The 19,233-nt window shown below is 55.4% G+C and overlaps 1 protein-coding gene across 1 annotated transcript; it reads right to left on the bottom strand.

Moving 5' to 3' along the window:
• Positions 1–12,222: 12,222 nt before the first annotated feature.
• Positions 12,223–18,754, bottom strand: HSD17B7 (hydroxysteroid 17-beta dehydrogenase 7). The gene is made up of 9 exons (XM_054834408.1): positions 18,658–18,754; positions 18,351–18,554; positions 18,178–18,270; positions 17,252–17,366; positions 16,417–16,611; positions 15,389–15,493; positions 14,288–14,344; positions 13,607–13,705; positions 12,223–13,181 (listed from the first exon to the last, which is right to left on the bottom strand). Exons 1-9 carry the CDS (start codon positions 18,690–18,692, stop codon positions 13,086–13,088), a joined length of 999 nt encoding a protein of 332 aa, XP_054690383.1. The 5' UTR covers positions 18,693–18,754; the 3' UTR covers positions 12,223–13,085.
• Between the last annotated feature and the right edge of the window lie 479 nt (positions 18,755–19,233).

The following is a 19,233-nucleotide window of genomic DNA, read 5'->3' as shown; positions in this document are numbered from 1 at the left end:
GAGAAGCCACACGCACGGCGGGTGGCATGAGAGGCCACGTGAAGCTCTCACTGAAGCAAGGCTGCGCACCAGCAAAGCACCCCCAGTCCTTAACATGCGTGTGTCCCCAAACCACCCCAAACCTGGTGCCTGCAGCCCTGGGACAGGCCACCTGTCTAGGGGGCTCCCGCTCTCCCATCCCATCCCATCGCTCTCTCCCAGGGACAGTCTGCAGGGCTGGAGCTGCCAGACACAAAGAAAACATCTTGTGTGAGAGAATAAGCAGCTGTGGCATGGGGGACAGCAGAAGCTGCTGACTCCAGGGCCAGGACCACAGGCTTCATGTGGCATGGCACCGTGCCCCCCTCTCCTCCGGCTTCCCTGGGAAGCAAAGCTTGTGGAGAGGGTGGCAGGGATGGTTTGTCTCTGCAGCAAGGCTGAGCAGAACAGAGCAGGGGAAGCAGCCAGGGAGGATGGGAGGACAAGGACAGCCAGCCTTTGAGCAACTGGAGAGCAATAGGAGGGAAAAGGCATGTCTAAAAGCCTCCCCCCACCAGCCTCCCTCAAGGATAAAATGTCCCTCAGGCACCAGCTCCTTCACTTCCACTTCCACTGCTCAGTGCTGACAACAGCTGAGCTTTCCCAGGGGGCAGCTACTCCATCTGTCAGCACAGACTGCCCTGAGGCTGGAAGACCGGGGCTTCTAGAGCCCCCAGCTTGTGTCCTGCAGGGCCTCCGGGAGATCTCAGCTGGCTCAGAGCACTGAACTCCCAAGCAGACATATCACCATCAGGGCTAGCAGCGAGAGCAGCCCGGAGAGGTCCCATGGCAAGCAGAACCACACCTAAAACCTTTTAAGCCTTTTCCTAATGGTCACTTTCAAAGGCTGGAAACAGAAGGAAAACAAATCAACCACAGTATTTTAAGACAAAAAGGAAGGATTTCACATATTACTGACATCCTTTGTTGATTTCTTTATAAGGGGAAGAAAGCCTTTCTGGTGGTATTTAGCTTGGGTTAAAGACAAGTTTAAGCCTGTCCTTTGGGGGCAAGAGGAGACAGCGACAGGCAGTTTGGGTTCACTGCGGTCATCTCTAAAGTCTCAACATTCTCCCTTCAAGAAAAAAACAAGACAAATCCACAGACAGAGGAGGACAGCGGAGCAAGCAAGTGTGGCTCTGTTTTTTCTGTCTTGCTGAAGAAGGCTGGCCCAGACCCTGGCCTGAGCAGGAGGCCCCAGTGTCCCCACACCTGACCCCATTCTGTGTGACTGGTCTCTTGCAAACCCAAGGCAGCAGGTAGACAGCGCCCTTCAACTGATGAAAACATCACCAGGTCTGGGAAAAAGGGAATCTAACAGCCCCGTGACAGGCAACAGAGCATCTCTGTGCCTGGAGCTGGGGGTGCAAAAAGCTACACACCCCACACCCCCCCGCGAGATCCCCTGGAAAGCATGCCTTTGTGCAACTTCCACCTCCCTGTGCCGATCCAGGCCCCTGCGAGTTCTGGGCAGCACCTCGCCAGAGATGCTGGCAGCCCGGGGACTGTGACATTACGGATCAAGGCAGGCCACGGATATGATGGCGGGAGGCGTAAGATCCGGGCTGACCCTGACGCTAGGTCTAGGGAGTCATTCATTTTGATTTTAAGGGATGCCGAGCTTGGCAGGACAGAGGGATGCGGCGCACGCAGAGGCACAGCGTGCCCTTTGAGGACAACCGCCGCCATCCTCAGCTCTGGGGCGGCCGGGCGCTCCACCGCCCGGGGACCGCTCCCGGGGGACGCTCAGCGCCGAGGGCGGGCGGCCGCGGGCGGGACCCCCGGGCAGGACCCCCGGGCAGGACCCCCGGGTAGGAGCCCGCCGCTGCCGCTGCCGGGCCGTGCCCGGCGCCCGCCGCAGTCCCGCTCGGCGGGGGCGCAGCACCACCGCGTGGCACCGCAGCCCCGCGCACGGCCCGGCGGAGACAAACCGGGTGCTTGGGGCTGTCACTCGTTAAAATTCTTTGCAATTAAAATGCTTCATACCGGGGGCAGAGAGCCAGCGCTGGCCTGCCTCAGACCCTCCCCAAGCCTTCTCCAGGCTGAACGGTCCCGGCTCGCTCAGCCTTTCCTTGCAGGAGGGGTGCTCATCATCATCTTCTTAGTGACGCTCCGCTGGACTCCCTCCAGTATGTCCATGTCTCTCTTCTACTGGACAGCCCAGAACTGGACACCGCACTCCAGATGTGGCCTCACCCGTGCAGAGCAGAGATCACCTCCCTCTACCTGCTGGCAGCGCTGTCCCTAATGCGCCCCAGGACACCATCAGCCTTCTTTGCTGCACAGGCACGTTGCTGGCTCACGTTCAACTTGGTGTCCACCAGCACCCTCAGGGCGTTTTCTGCCTAGCTGTTTTCCAGCTGGGTGGCCCCCAGCGTGTACTGGTGCTTGGGGTCGCTCCTCCCCCGGTGTAGTGTTGAAATGCATGGGGTCCCTGTCAGCCCATTTCTCCAGCCTGTCTCTGGATGGCAGCACGACCCTCTGGCGTGTCAGCCGCTCCTCCCAGTCTTGGTGGGGGTGGGAAGGACACACACCTGCAGAGGACACACCCCAGCTAACTTAGGGCCAAAAGCTGAGAAATACCTAGCATCCCCGGTGGGACACGTCATCTTCCCTGTTGCCTGGCCCGGAGGTGAGCAAGGTGAGCCTAGAGGCTGTGGTTGATCCTTGCACACTCCTGCTGCGTGCTGTAGCTCTTTCCAGCACCTCCCTGTGGCCTCAGCTCCTGTGGCTTTTGGTCCCATGGCCTTGGGTGCCAGCACCACATCCTGTTGAGAGAGACCAAAGTTGCAGGAGGCAGGTCGCCTTGTTAGCATTCCCAGGCTGGATTTTGCAAGGCACTATGAGCTAGTCCAGCTGTGCCTTCCAGAGGTCACATATAGAAAATGGCTGGTGGAATATGCCATCATGTCCCTGGGCTCTGCACTCAGTGCCTGCTGCCAACTGCAGCCAGGGGTTCATGAAGGCAATGCTTCTGCAGCTGCCAAGGCCCAGCAGAGAGATATCTGAGCATTTGAAGTGAGAGGTGGCCTCAACAGATGCCGCTCACCTGGGGACAGCACATGGTTGGATGGCAGGAGGCCATGCAGCCTGGTGGGGGGGGCCTCAGCAAGCAGTGACAGTCACTTGTGCATCATCAAAGCCCCACCAAGCGGCTTTGCTGCTGATGCCCAGGATGAGGGAAGCTCCCTCCTACCTCCATCCACTGAAGGAGGAAATCCATCTCATGGGGCAACGTGACTAGACAGGAAAGCTCATGACGTGACCCTGAGTTGCCCAGCAATTTGAGAGGTTTCCCTACTGACCTCAGCAGTGACACTTGTGTTTATGCCTGTGAGTCAAACGAGACCTGGGTGAACAGGGACATACCCTGGAATCCATACCTTCTGAGGCTGTCCAACCCGTGTGCCTGTGGGAGGCACGACTGCATCAAGCCTGACCTTTCAGCACCCTTCCTTCAGCAAGCCCTGGGCAGACAGAGGAGATCTGTCCAAGCCAGAATAGGAGACATATTTAAAAATATGTCTAATGATAATAAAACTTTAAAAGAATGGTTTTTAAAACCTGGAGCAAGCCAGGAGAGTTGTGCTGTGTCAGATGGGTTAGCTGGCTGGATGAGCCCCAGGCTTCCTAGGCAGATCTGTTCTACCTGGTAAGAGCCTATGAGAGCAGCTTAAACCTGTGTTTAGGAGAACTTGCACCAAGCTGGACTGCATAGGCACTGAGTACAAAGCTCAGATCACTGTCAGATGAGAAGAGTGAAACTTCATACAAGTTCTGCCTTATAACCATATGATGCTGAAATTCATGGCATTCCTATTCCCATTCACCAAGCAATGCTGCCAGACTCTGGGGCCTGGCACTTTCCCACCAGTGTCAGAGACTTTTTGGACCTGCCTGGGGTTTTCTGCACACCGCGGGTGCCTGTCCTGTGCCTGCGCGGTGCAGGCGGCACAGATCCCGCGGCAGCCTCGGAAACCCTGCAGCCCTACTCTTCATCCATGGGAACCCCTGCCCCATGGGTTACCCCATGCACAGCACGGCTGGGAAAATGGGTCCGGCTAGGGGCCCAACTTTGAGCAGCACAAAAGATGACAAAAAAAGCCAGAGGGTAATGGACAGGAGTGCCTGCCCTCCTGACCCCCAGCCCATACTCACTGCCTTCTTCCCCGGTGCGGGAATGCAGCTGTACACATCCTGCCTCCCTGAGATGCCAGCTGTTTGTACCTGTCCCCTCTGCACACTGTAATTAAACCTGGCCAAGCCCCTGTGATCAAGGAAAGGTTCCACCTTGCTGCGTTTCAAAATACAAATGCCCTCGAACTTGCAAATCAAAGCAGCGCAGCATGCCTTCTCCGCTGCGTGGGGCCGTGCGAGACCATCCCTGGATTTCGATGCCACTCAGCCAACGCCGATGCCCTGCCGTGTCAGCACGTTTCCAGCACAGCCACACGGTGCCCCGGCCGCTCCATCGGTACCTGGACACGCAGGGACACACCCGGAGCTGATCAGCATGTCCCACCCTTGATGGAGACTGTGACAGGAAGGGATGCGCAGGGGATTCACCACAGCAGTGGCACCCCCGACACTGCACACGTGTGCTCACACCACCCTTTGCACGGCAGCTGCATGAGCACCCATCTACGCCCGCGCGCGTCGCACGAGCTCTCACTAAAACCCAGCACAGTCGCAAAAAGCAGTGCCTCTAGAGTTGAACGTTCAGCTGAAAACACAAGATGAGTGATCTGTAGACAAAAGCTGTGATTTAACAAGGTGGGTGGGAAGGACACAAACATCTCCACGCAGCCCTGGCCGTAGCACCTTGGGCTCACGCCTTCCCACCCGCCCCAGCTCCCCTGCCTGCGGGCTGACCCAGCTGTGCTCAGGGCAGCCCTGCAAAGACGGGGCCCGCAGGGGAAGCAGGGGCTCAGCGCGGTGCTGCTCACCCCTGCGCAAAGCAAGGAGGTGGAGCCTTCTGGTTTGATCTCCCAGACAGAAAACCCCACTAGAATTTTCTGGGGAAACCTCCAACTTGGATAAAAGTGAGTCTCTGAGGACTGTTTGGCTTCAGTCCTTGTGGCTCTGAGGAAACCAGCCTGGCTCTCCCGCGTAACTCCCAGCTGCTCTGGCACCCGCCTTGGGACGTCCTTCTCGTTAATACCCTGCTCTGCTCTCTCCTGAGCTGAACTGTGGACCTGAGAGGTCAGAGGACCTGGGCTGTGCAGGAAAATGCAGGCAGAGTTTCGCACACCCCAGCCAGCCCCCGCTGAAGCTGCTGGTGGTCAGCATTTGGCACCGCTGGCAAAGAGAGCATGGGGAAGGTCCAGCACGGACTGCCTGTCCTGCTCCAAACAGCACTTCTGTGGTGTCCAAGACACTGTGGTTGAACCCACAGCTCACATACCGGTGCTCTGCTAAACACTGCTAAGGCTGACGTTTGTCCTGCAGCAACCACGTCACTGGTGAGCACCTCAGAGAGGGAGATATGGGCACAGTCAACAAGAAAAGGTGGGGAGAAAATGGGGATTAGCAAGGGCTGATGAAGACCTCTCCCTGGCAGAGGTCTGGGTCACAAGGAGTGTTGGCAGGTCCTGTTGCAACTAATTATGAAGCTCAGCTCATCAGGCAGTGAGCAGCAAACATCAGCCTGATCTGCAGCATTCAGGGCAGGTGATTGAACAGGTAGGGTGGATGCGCCAGGGCAAGTTTCTCCAGGACGTAGCCACCACGTGCCAACAGCACCTTCCAGTGAGCTGCCCCTGGCAGGACATCTTGGGATGGAACCAGCCCCAGTGCCACCAAACGTGTCCCAGCATGCTCCCTATTTGCTTTGGGATAACAACAGCAGCTCGCTCCGCTGCGGTCGGCGCCCCTGACTCATTGAGGACCCTGCGGGCTCAAGAGGGACCCAAGGGACATTTGGGAAGACACATCCATCCCACCAGCTTCTAATCCCACCATCATGACTGCGTGCTTACCCTCCTCTCCTATATCCTCGCCAACATTACCGCTCTACACCCCAACAGCATTGTTCCCGAGTTGTGAAAAGCAAGAAGAGCAGAGGCTGGACCCAGCTCTCAGCCTCCACAGCTGGAGAACAACTGTGCACACCGAGGAGGGATCTCCCACAGGAGGTGTCCCACCCTTGTGGCCCCTTCTTATTAAACACCGTGCCCGGGCCCCTGGCGAGAGCTGCTGAACGTGCTGAGGGCTTCGTTGAGGAAGGAAGTGCCAAGGGCCATCGCCACGTGGGTGGGAGGAAGCAGCTGGTGCCCATGGGACTGAGGCAGCTCTCTGGCATCCAGTGAGAGCTGCCTGCCGGGCTGGCACGCTGCTGAGCAGTTCGCTGGCCCGAGGGCTGGATTTCGGCAAGGCAAAAGTTCATTCCTGGTGTCTGATGTGGGAGATAAACTGGGTGCTGCTCGTGTGACTGGCCAGGTCCACCCACAGCCATGGGGACCTCTGTTGACTTCTGGTCCCACTGCAAATGTTGGAGGGGTCCCCAAAAGGCCCACAATGTGACAGGGCAGCTGCCAACACACCCACCCCATACAGAGCAGGGAGCTGCATCATGGATTTCCCCATTGCCAAGCACCCGGGGTCACTGCTACCCTGGCACATCTTGCCCCTCGGAGAGAGCTCACCTTTGGTGTTTGGGCATGAGGATGGACCTCTTACCTTAGGTGCAAGGCTAGCGTGTAAGAGCCCTGGATCCAAAAGCCTCACAACTCAGGGCATGAAAGGAGAGCAGAAGAGCCCAAGGACATGAGCAGCACCGTGGGGCTCTGTAGCAGCAGGGAACAGAGAGGTGGATTGTCGGTGCTGGTGCTAGTCCTGCGCCAAGAAGCACATCCCCAACAAGGGACCTGCAGAAGCCCATGTCATCAACGCTCCAGTGAGTCTACAATAAAACATCTGGAGACACTGCCCACTGCCTGTACACAGAGAAATCCCCAAACTGCCCATTGCCCCCACCAATCTGACTTCTCCAACCTTAGATCTGGTCTTCTGTTCCAGCCTAAACATGAGGCAATGTGTGTGCTACAGCTTCCTCTCTCTAACTTCATACCTCAATCTCTGCTGCTGCCTGGCAGCTAGCCCAGAGATGGAGCCATCCTCACAGCTGGTCTCCAACCCTTTCTGTTCCCTGACACCTCTGCTATCGCATGGACCCAAGTGGTCCCCCCAGCCCGCTCCCATCCAAGCAGCCCAGACCCAGGTGACAACACATCCCTCTCCAGACAAGAATGTGTATCGTGAGCTGGCTGGGGAGCGGCTGGGCACAGCAGGAAGAGCTTGAGTCAACCCAAGATCTGCCCAAGGCCAAGAAGCCATGACTTGCTGAAAGGTATCCAGAGAATTTGAAGCAGGGACGTGATGCAGCTCTCTGACCCCCAAGCTGTGGCAGCTGCCTACAGGCAGACAGTGGCTAGGTAGCGTGAGGATCTGCTCTGCTCCTGAGTGGTGTCACTGCATTTTAAGGCCATTAATAAATCACCGGTGCCTGGAGGCCATGCAGCATGTGTCCCAGGCTCTGTGGGGCTGGCAGGCACAGAGCAGCATCCCTGCAGCCTTCATGCACCTCTGCTTGAAAATGACTTATCCAAACCATCTCAGCAGGTCTGGCTTTTGCTGGCTTACCATGGATGAGCCACCATCTATCCAGATGACAAGGACATGAGATATTGCTGCACCTGCCTTGTGCTTCCCGCAGAGGGGCAGGACACAGTGACTCACGGAGCTACTTTGGAGGTGAACCTCAGGAGTGCATGGGTTGTGGGCGAGCATGCCTAGGTCTCCAGAGCTGAACACAATGGCGTTCAGTCTGCGATGCTCAGCTAGGGGTGGCACCGCATGGCATCTCAGTGGTACCAAAGTAGGGTTACGGAGGCTGTCTGTGTGCAGCCAGCCCTGAAGGGGCCCTGAACGCCCGGCTGCCAGCTCTCTGCCAGCCTGCCACGTGCCTCCCACTGTCACTGCCCTGGAGGAACAGACAGGGGACATGACACCCACAGGGAGATGTATGCTGAACCAAACTGAACCGGGCAAAGCTTCTGCTGAGACAGATGGAAACAAAGAGCAAGATCTTAATGACATAGACAGAATAAAGTCAGACAGAAACAAAGAGGGCAAGACTGGAGATGTACCGCCCTGTAGCACTCTGAGGTCGTCTTTGTCTTCAGTAGCTCCTTTTTTGAGAAAGAGGATGCTTCATCAGCATTTAGCATCTGTGCTGTCTCACAGCAAGACCCTGCACAGCTTGACCCCAGGCTTGGTATCCAGCCACCTCCTCCTGTTTGCTTTGCTTGAGACAGTTTTAAGGGAGAAATGAATGCACAGCGATCAGTTCAGCTACTTTGCCTCAAGATGAATGTCATCCATCCCTGCTCGTTCATCTGCCTGCCCCGTAGTCTCCCCTGCTAGCACTTTGGTTTGATACAAATCCTTGCATCTGCGAGAGGGTTTCTGGCAGGGCAGCCTTCTCAGGCTCCTCTCACTGAGCACTGATGCCAAAAATGTTAATTACAGCATCGCAGCCTCTCCAAGCCCTGCTCTTACACAGGAGCACCTATTGATGAGCTAGATAAAGGATTTATTACTCATTCTGATTCTTCTCACAAGCTGTTCCTGAACTCATTCACCTGTTCCCATTTGAGGTTTCTCCTTTGGGCAAAGCAACACTGAAATTCTCCCTGACCCTGCAGGAAGTCTCGGCTCTCTTTGGGCTTTCCCATTTCCTCGGCCGTGTGGCACACGTCTGCCCCGAGCCTCCGACGTCTCACCCTTTGAGCAATTCAGCCTTACTCTCCCCTGGGAAGCTGCAAAGCAGGATGGTGTGTGGGAGCAGCCCCAGGACAGGGTCCGGGGGGACTGTGGGGTCTTCATCCCTGGAGACATCCCTGAGCTGCCTGGTCCAGCTGTGAGGCCATCCCTGCTCAGAGTGGGGCTGGCTCGAGGTCTGAGAGCTCCCTCCCAGCCAAAAACTTCCTGGGGCTCTACAGTTTTGCTCATTCTCAGCAAAACCCACTTGGATCCACATCACCCCTGGCTCTGCCCTGCCAGACAGACCCATCGTGCTCCTGCAACGCTCCCAGAGGAGGGGTTTCTGCTCCCTGTTTCTCACCCAGCTCTTCAGAGCTACGTCTCTCCTCTCCCCCCAGCCCCTCTGGGCAGCTCTCCTCGAGCACTTTCAACATCAAAGTTGCCGTTCAAAGGTTAACCTGGATGTTTTGAAACAAGCTGGCTGTGTCACATCCACCCCTGTTTACAGGAGCACATGCTGGGCCTTGTTGTTTCCTTCAATCCCATTGCCTTCTCCTGAACAGGCATAGGTCACCCAGCCACCAGGATTTCAGCCCTGCCACACCAGTCTCAAGCTTTCTCCTCCCTTGGCCATGGCTTGGGCTGCAGTTCCCACCCACGCTCCTATTATCGATGTCCTACATAGCTGAAAGCCAGCTGAGCTGTAAAGCAATGGAGGACTCTGTGTTTGGAGCAAGGCAACACGTTTGCCCGTAAAGATAAGAAACCAGTGACTCAGGATGAGGTGTAATGATTAGATATTAGATCACGCAGCCCGATTGCACAGGGTGTCACAGAGCAACTGAGACAAGTTTTCATGCTCAAGACCTGCCCCAGAGCATCTCTGGAAAACTCCAAATCCAAGGATTGCACACATGGTCTTCGCACTGACTCAGAGCTGCCGCTACCGGCTCTCCCCCCATCCCATGCCCAGCATTTCTCACCACCCTGCGTCACCACCGGGCCCCACGCTCTGGGCAGGACCTGTTTTCATTGCACAAAGGGCTCGACAACTCCACGTGCGTGACCTCAGCGGAGGCACCTGACTCACACAACGGCATCAGCGGTGCCTCCACTACCTTAGCAAGCGAAGGCAAGGGGTCTGGAGCACACTGGGAGGCGGTGGACAGATGCACGTACCTGCCTGCTCTCCTTGACCCAGTTGCCGTTTCTCCATTACTGCTGTCACGCCTGGATGTGCCTGCCAGCCGAAAGGGATTAGCTGGGGGATAAGCTCCATGCTTAGGTGTCTGTTAGCCAAGAGCAGGGCACGAGGAGCCATCCCTCCCCACAGACTGGCAGCTCCAGAGCATCAGCCGGCTCTGCTTGCAGTCACCTGGGTGACGGGCAGCCAAACCAGGTGCCACAGCACACCTTGGGACGGATTCACCAGGCAAAGTTCACAGAGGGCAACAAACACCTGAGCCACCCCCTGCCCTTTGGGCAGTCTCCATTTCAAGGCGCCAGGTCCCACCTGTGCTTTCAAGACAAAAGATGAAATTTAAGAGGTGGTTACGGTTCCCGTCTCACAGGACGGTCCCATCCTTTGGATGCAAAGATGTCCAGGTGAAGAGGAGCAGAAGATGAGGTTGAGCGTGGCCAAGTTTCCTTCTACAGAAGGATATGGACAATGACTCCTGGGGTCACAAAAAGCAGGCAGAAACCCTGACAGAGCAGTGGGGTCCTGTGACACGTGCTGTAGGACACTAGAGCACCTCCTCCAACTGAAAAGCAGTCTTCTGGAGACACCTGGCCTGATTGTGCATCTCCAGCTCCATGCAGCACCAAACTCATGGGAAACCACAAGTGCTATTCCATCTTCCCAGGTTGTCCCATCTCTCCAGGGCTCGGCTTGTACTTTAGTGCCTTTTGTTTCTTCTTCACGTAACTGAGCAAGAAGCTGAGCTAGAGATCTCCAAAGGCCACTGCATCCACACCAACCACGTGCTGCAGCAGATCCCCCGCAACTCCTGAATCCCACACCTGCATCTCCCAGGATGTAACTCGCATTGCGGTGCACCAGGTGCCTTCACAGTGACAAAGGTGAAACTAAACCACGCAGCAGGCTGAGCTCAGACACAGCAGCACAGAAACGCGCATTTTCTCTAACACTGAGCCCCCTTTCTGGGGCACAAAGCAGGGAAACACACCTGTGTCTCCCTTTCTGGGGTGCCCCCACCCCCCCCAAAAATTGAGGCACACAGCAGGGAAATGGTCATCTAACATCAATCAAGATGACATGCTTAATTATTCTCTAGAACAAGGAGCCAGATATTGCTGTAGGATGCTGTGGGGATGAAGTGCACCACGTTGAAGAGACAGACAGCCACTGACTCCTGGGGAGAAGAAACGGCACCGTAAAGGGGGGGGCTCTGGCCCCAGGCCGTTTCAGGACGCAGCTGAACAAAGCCACAGCAGCCAGATCTGGTGCTGGGAGAGACTTCATTGCATTCGAATAAAGGTCCACATAAGCACACCCCTGTCTGCTTCACGACTGAACAGCTCCCGCCATAGCCAAGGGAAGCACCACTCCTCAGCGGCCAACGTCTCATCCTGCTCCAAGGTGGGGCCCAAAGGGAGCACGTTCCACCCACAGCACGGCGGGTAGCTCAGGTCTTCTCACGAGGGCTGAGCTGAGAGGTGCCGCTCAGCCCAGCCTCAACACTGAGCTATTTCTACTGCAGGCACCACCGTGCTAGCAGTACCCCTCTGCTTTTGGGGTGCTCAAAAACAACGGAGGCTGGGAAGGGGATAAAAATAAAAGCAAGATTCTTTAAATCTGTATCCCTACAAGCCAACTCAATGAAGAGCCTCTGCAGCGCCTGGATTCTCCCGGACGCCAGCTCTGTGCTCAGGCAGTTTCCTACAGACCCCCAAGCCAACCCTTGGGAGCCCCCCAGCCCTGCCGCACCCCCAGAGCTCTGGGCCCCCCCGCTGCATCCGGGGCGGTGCAGGGCTGTGCAGCACAGCCTCCCGCCTGACCCCACTTGGCCCCCGCCGGGCCCCAGGGAAGCGCCTGGGCACACGGTAACGCTGCTTTACTAGGGAGCATTAAATCAGTAATTACGTGACGCACCAGGGTGAGCAAGCGCCAGAGACACCCACATCTCCCAAGTGCCCGAGGCTGGGAAATAGTCTCAGCCACACCACAGGTGCTCAAGACACAAAACCACACTGAAGTCTTCAGAAGTCACTCATGCCTTTCATTAACTAGAAGGAAGAAGAGAAGTAAGCCCAAACCCGTGGTTAACAGCTCTCCTGCGGCAGGAGGGGAGAGACCCCACGCTTCCCAGGGATGCGCAGGCTTATTGCGCGAGGAGAGAGAAACAGAACTCCGTCCCAGCCCTCCGAGTCAAAAGCAGCCAGCTATGGGAGTAAAAACACCACTGCAGCAAGGACAAGTCAGTTCCAGTCATTTATTCATTGCAGCACCTGAAGTACACCAGGTACTTGGTGAAGATCCCCAGATAGACAACAGGAAGAATGCTCAGTATGGTAAATTTATATAAAGAGAGTTAAATAGATAAAATAACATGGTAACCCCTCACTCTGGCTACAAACAGAGCCGACTAGCCCTGAGCCCAGGTTAACATCAACAGCTTCAGTCCTTCCAGCTGGTCGTGGTTAGAACCTTCATGGCCCCACACCCAGGGACAGCAAGGCATCTGTCCTCACAGCTGAGGCAGGCAGTGCACTTCTCGGCCAACTCTTCAGCAGCTTGGCTTCCGAAGCTGTGCAGAGCCCGACTTCCAGTCAAGGTTCAATCTTGTTGAACACATCTGGAAAGCTTTGGTGCACAAAGAGCAGCTCTTCCAAAGATGGGCCTTCAAGTACTTCAGGATCAGCCACAGGTAATGCACTTGAGCCATCTAGAAAGACTGGTAGAGCCAAGACGCAGGGCAGCACCCCAGACTGTTGCCTTTCCTGCGCTAAGCCAGATTTAAACCACGTTTTGAGGCTGTTCCTGAACTGTGTACAGTTCAGTCATGCTTTTGCAAGACGCTTGCTTTGCAACTGCATTAAGACAGTCTCCACCCACTCTAGGTCTCCAGTTTTATGCCAGAAAAATATCCCATCCCAGAAAGACTAAGTATTTCTCTTCAGTTTTCACATTTCCACTTTCAGGAACTGTTCACCTTCTGTCGAGAAGGAAGATGGGGTCTGAAGCCATGTGCCTGCAGAACAGCAGGCATCACAAGTAGCACCAGAATGAAGAAAGCCCATGTTACCAATACAAGACTGTTATCCCACTGAGACTGGCTTTACTAATCTAGGAGATCACTGTATCTCTCTAGAGCCTGCTTCTCCAGTTCCAACAGCTTTTGGTACAGTTTCTCAGCAGTTTCTTCATCCACATCAATCTGGAAGACAGTAAGAACAATACTGTGAGACCATCACCTTGGTGGCAGCTAGCACAGACGCCAAGGGCAGCTCTGGAGATAGCAGGGTGCATCTCCAGAATTCCTACATTCACAGAGAGGCAACCAAAGGCATCTATCACCAGGGAACGAGCCAGAACATATTTTGGGAAAGCATCACCACACACCCATCCTGTTCTGACCATCGCTTCCCATTGCCTCCCAGACTCCAGCCTGAAGCTGGCAGCCAGGAGTTACTCCAGGAAACCTCGCAGATAACCCCACATCCCTCCTTGCTGCTCAGCATTCAACATGTGTCTTGTTTCCACTCCAGACACAGGACACCCTTGGCACTGACTCCTCCATGCAAGGCCGATGGCAGACCCCTAGCCAAGTCCCCTGCAGCAGGAGGCTGCTGCTCCATTCACCTTTCTGGGCTCCACGTAGTTCTTCCCCAGTCCAGAAGTACAGCTGTGGTATTTGACAAGTGCATCCAGGTACTCTGGCTTCTGCTTGAAGAGCCACACCTAGGAAGAACAGCACAAACGTGTACGAGTCTAGCACACACCGTCCCAACCGAACAGCCAAGGACCCAACTGTCAGTGGACACAGGCGAACACAGTACAGGTGCTTCCACCAAGCAGGAGGAGACTTGATATCCAGAGAAGTCCAAGCTGGCTCCTCTCGCCTGTGACCTACCAGAGCAGCAAACCGTGTTTATGTCCCAGTGCTAAACCACTGAAGAAGTCCCCGCGGCTGGACTCGCTCACTGCAGCTCTCGGGACACTGTGCCCTGCGTTACCCACCACCCTTCCCCTCTGCCTGCTCACTGCCAGGGGGACAGCAGCGCTCTCCCTGACCAAGAGGGAAGGAATAGTGTCTTTTCCAAAATCGTTTATTTTATGGGCATCTGATGAAGGGCATAAGCATCAGCTGGTGGCTCAGCCCTGGTCATAGCTGGTCCCCCAGCACTCACTGCTGCGTGCTGGTCAGGGGTGAAATACAGCACTCGCCCAGCAGCCTTGCCGAGAGGCTCTTTGTTCAAGCCAGCAGACTGGAAGGGTTACCCAGAAGGAAGGAATATTAAAATCAAGTTGTGAACTACTTACATGAGCTTCTGCTCCATTATACGGTGTCAGAGTGTAAGTTTTGGCAAAAAAGCGGATCTGAGGGGAAAAGAAGTACATGACAGAATCGGTATTTTGGCCCAAGGTTGGTTTGGGTTTTTTTTGGCAAGCCCTCTGCAGCTCAACCACACCAGATCATCTACCAGAAGTAGAAATGCTTCTCAAAGTGGACTACAGGTAACACTGCCCACACGACTAAAGCATCCCTTTATCACCACAGACTCTGGTCTCCAGAGCCACCCACCAGATAGCTCAGCAAGCCTCGCTCCGTATCCCACCCCCCCCCCCCCCAGAGCTCACCCCCAAAGCCAGAGGCAACGGGCCACGCATATGCCCCGCAGGCACCGCTTCTTGAATGGTCGCAAGAGTGCACCAGGCAGGAGGCAGAGAGCATCTGCAACGCTGCCAGGAGAAACGCGATCCCTCGGGATCGGCTGCCACCGGCTGGGGCAGCTTCAGCCGAAAGGTCGATCCTGCAGCAGGAGCCTCAGGGCTCAGAGCAGGCAGCCTTCAGGGACAGAACTGCAGTGAACCTGAAAAGCTGAAGCCCAGAGGAAGAAAGGCAAGGAAAGTTTTGGTGAAGAAGCAATGGAGAACAGCAGGCTTTGCTTTCCCCAGGGATGGAAAGAGAGCAGGAGACGCTGCCTTCTAGAGGGATGGAAGGAAGAACACTGAAAAATACAGAGTCTGTTCTAGAAACAAACACCATCTCAAAGCACAGGGGCCGAGTTTTGTCCCGAGCTCTGCTGCCACCAGAACGACAGCGTTTCACAAGCCCACCACAGGCTGGCAAACCTTCCAAGGGGAGCCTTGACAAACGCTGCTGTGGCTGAAGGGCTGAGCTCTGCCTCTACGTACAGTGCTGTCCAGCACCAAACCTCCAAACTCAGCTTGGAAATCGGGGCCCCAAGGTGCCAAAGGGAAGGTTTGCAGAGGGGCCAGCCCGCTCGATCCAACAGAAGGAAGAAGAGCTGTATAGCAGCATGGGTAGCAAGGAGCCAGAAGCACGCTGCACATCACTTGCAGTGAAGTTCATCACAGCAGGGCTACCTCAACCCAAAGTGAGCCAGGAGATCCACTTACCAACCACATGATGGGCATTAGCAGCTTCCACAGAAAAACTGGCAGGATTCTGTAGGTCATGTTAGACATAACGAGACCAGGACAAACAACACTGGAATACAGACCCTGCAGAGAAGAAACCAGGTCAGTGTGCAAATACACAACAGTTAGTCTGAGAATGGGTCATACTCTTTCCCTCCTAGTACTTCTCAGCAAGAAAATGAAGGTGAGTATAGAGACCAGTTAACAGTAGATGCTTTCCTCTCTAAAGGTAGCAGAGCTAAGACTGAATAGATGTAGTGAGTTCTGAGAGGCCCAAACTGGAGATGTTCATGATAAAGCTGGGCCCATTGCAAGCCCGTGAGACAGGAGGCGCAGCCTCCCAACACATCACAACCTCATGTCGCAGTCTACACGCAGCTCAGCAGTCATCCCACAAATTACAGCCCACTCAGATCAAAGGCTACCTCACCTTCAAGAGATAAGAGTCCAGCCTTCTAGGACTAGACCATTTTCTCTTGTAGTACTTCAGAGTGCAATCACTATCGCTGGACTAGGGCTGCAGCCTGCCAACAAAATCCGCCCATGACAGGGATGGCAGGTTGCTCATACAGCTTAGCAAGCTTGAGTACCAGCATGGAGCCATCAGGAGAGACAGCAGAGCCTGCACCTCAAGTGCTCGCAAGCAAAGCTGCCTGAGCAGCCCCATTCCGATAGGCAGGTACGCCCGAGAACAGCAGCAGCTCTTCGCTCTTTAAGACCAGTTCTTTTGTCTAACGCGACAGCTAGAGCTTGCAAGGTAGGGATTGCTCCAAAAAACCTTCTGCTTTCAGCTAAAACCCATGGATGAAAACCCCAGGAGCAATCTCTCTGGCAGATTCTCCACCGCCCACACCACTGGTTCAACCTCGGCTGTGTCTAGTTCTCACATGCGTGTTAGGGAACATATCAGATTGCTACAAATGAGTGCAATTAGGTAACAATGTAATGATAATTATAAATAGTAGGAGCTCATTAGGTTTCTTCAAACATACAAATGCCATCATCACCTGCTTATTAAATTTCCTGTTCAGAACCACACTTGTCAGGTCAGTAGCATATTTGGAGGAACTGTATGATTCCTGCCCCTTGGCATGCTGATAGTCAGAGAGGCTGAAGGCAGACTCCCTGGCATTGCTGGAAGAGGTCCAGATGAGTCGTGAGGGCTTTTCATTACCGCAGAGTAGAGACTCAAGTTGACGAACCTGCAAAAGAATTGTTAACTTACTTAAATTACACAGTAATTTTGAAGTCTGGCAGTATAGCTTTACAGTTGTTAAAATCTCAGCTTTCTTGGCCAATCTTCACTAGACTAGCCAGAAGCAGCCACTGTTGGGGTATAACTTCAGCCCAAGGTCCATTAGGAGCATTTACAAGCAGCCGCCATTCTCCTGCACAGCTCAGTTGAGCACCTCGGAATTTAATACAGCCAAGCCTTAGTATTCACCCTGGACAGAGAGAACTACCTATGGTTTACTGCTATCCACTGGCTGACTAGAGTAACCTCAAAATTATATTAACCCTTGCAACCACTATCGCCATTTATTGCTATTTAAACAAAGCTCAAGACCTTTGCCCTATCATTCTTCATCAGCCAGGCTGCAGCCTGCATCAGCATCCAAACCTGTGAGACAGAACTGATTCATCGGTACCCACATCAACCACCAGACTGAGGGCTCGATCTTCATACGCAGCCACTTCCCCATCCCTGGGAGCGTTCAAGGCCAGGTTGGATGGGGCTTTGGGCAACCTGGGCTAGTGGAGGGTGTCCCTGCCCATGGCAGGGGGTTGGAACTAGATGATCTTTGAGGTCCCTTCCAACCCAAACCATTCTATGATTCTCACCAGGATAAAGTGTCCAAAGAGGTTGGTAGCAAACACCTCCTGAAGTCCATCTCCATTCAGCCTGTCCGTCTGGGTCATTATGCCTTCCGCAGTGGTCAGCATGTGAAGCACCCTCCTGGAAGCCAAGGACAGGAGTTAGAGAGGAACACAGCCAGGAGGCATCTACTGTTTCCCTGCTTCAGCCCTTCAGAAGCATCCCCCACCCTCCAGGCAGACTCTCTAGTTTCAAAAATGGCTGGAAAAAGTTTACAGAGCATCCCAGCCCCTTTACTTGCAAGTGCCTCAGTACTAGCTAGAGCAGAGAAGACTTGTCCCTTCCTTAACCACAGTAAAGTACCATTAAAAATAAATAAATAAAAAAGTCTTGCTCTTCCATTTCACATTCAGATAACAAAATCAAGCTCCAGCTTGGAACTAAGCCTAGGGCCAAGCCCAGTGTGGATAAGGAAAGCAGTCTAGCACCCATATTCATCACCCCAACAACTGCATTAGGCTCAAGACGTGTCACCGCTCCCTAGCTCAGCTTGCCCGTGTTGCTTATAGAATACTGGCACATCCCCGTGGTGCTTATAGAACAAGCATCAACCACTAGCTTCACAAACTACCACGATCCACAGCTGATAACAACTACAAAAACCCACAGCAGAGCCAAAACAACAGCAAGGAGACCCAGTGAGAGCAGACTTCCCCTCCCCAGCAGCACACCGGCGTTTTTCACTCCATGCCTAGCGCCAGGAACCGCAGGCTTTGGGTGAACCCTCGCCCCGCACGCGGCAGACCCCACGCCAGGGATCACAAGCAGCACTGGGTGCCTTGGGGCACAGGGACGTGCTCCACGTCGCACTGGGGAAGGGGAATAAGGGCGTGCCTTGGCTGTGGCCATGCTGCCAGCACCCCACGGACCAGCCCCCCCCAACATCTCCTACCCGGTGAGGAGGCCATGCCAGAGTGCCTTGAAGTTCACGTGTGGGTTAGGCATGATCCCAGCGTTGAGATAGACAAAGTCCAGGCGCTGAAACCTAAGTGGGGAAGAGCACAGGGGTGAGAGGCGGAGGGCAGCCAGGGGGGCCCGGTGGGGCGGAGGACGGAGACCCGGTACCTGCAGCGGAGCTCACGGGTGACACGCAGGACAGAAGCCAGGTTACCCAGGTCCACTTCCACGGTGGAGACCTGGGCGGCGGGGTGCGCGGCCAAGATGAGGTTTCGCGTGGCTTCGCTCTTCTCGGCGTTGCGGCAGGCGATACAGAGATGGATGCGGCCATCCTCCTCCAGCAGCCGCCGGCACAGCGCCAGCCCCACGCCGCTGCAACGGCACGGTGTCAGATACAACGCTGAGCGGGCTGGGCCGGCCCATCCCGCCCCGTTCCCGTTCCTCCCCCGCCCGGTGCCCGGTCCCCGCCGCTCACCCGCTGGCCCCGGTCACCAGCACCACCCGCTCCATCCCGCGCTGCCGCCGTCGTGCCCCCCCCGCGCTATAAGCGCGTCCCGCACGTGACGCCCCGGCCCTCCCGCCAATCGGTATGCGCCAAGGGGGCGGGGACAGCACCGCCGGTGGCGTGATGGTGGGCCGAGCGGGGGGGCGGAGCGAGCTGGGATACGCCCCCTTGGACCCGCCCCCCGGTGTGCAGGCCACGCCCCTCTAGCGCAGGTCACGCCTCCGCTGTGCAGGCCCCGCCTGCTGCGCCGAGCTGCTCCGGTCCCCACTACTGCCCTCGTCCTGCCTTGCCTTGCCTTGCCCTGCCTTCCCTTGCCTTGCCTTGCCTTGCCTTGCTTTGCCTTGCCTTGCCCTGCCTTGCTTTGCTTTGCCTTGCCTTGCCTTGCCTTGCCTTGCCTTGCCTTGCTTTGCCTTACCTTGCTTTGCCTTACCTTGCTTTGCCTTGCCTTGCCTGCTTTGCCTTGCCTGCTTTGCCTTGCCTTGCCTGCTTTGCCTTGCCTTGCCTTGCCTTGCTTTGCCTTGCCGTGCCATGCCTTGCCTTGCCTTG

The sequence above is a fragment of the Grus americana genome, chromosome 8 (genome assembly GCF_028858705.1).
Source record: "Grus americana isolate bGruAme1 chromosome 8, bGruAme1.mat, whole genome shotgun sequence".
NCBI lineage: Eukaryota > Metazoa > Chordata > Aves > Gruiformes > Gruidae > Grus > Grus americana.
This window is presented reverse-complemented; position numbering and strand designations above follow the sequence as displayed.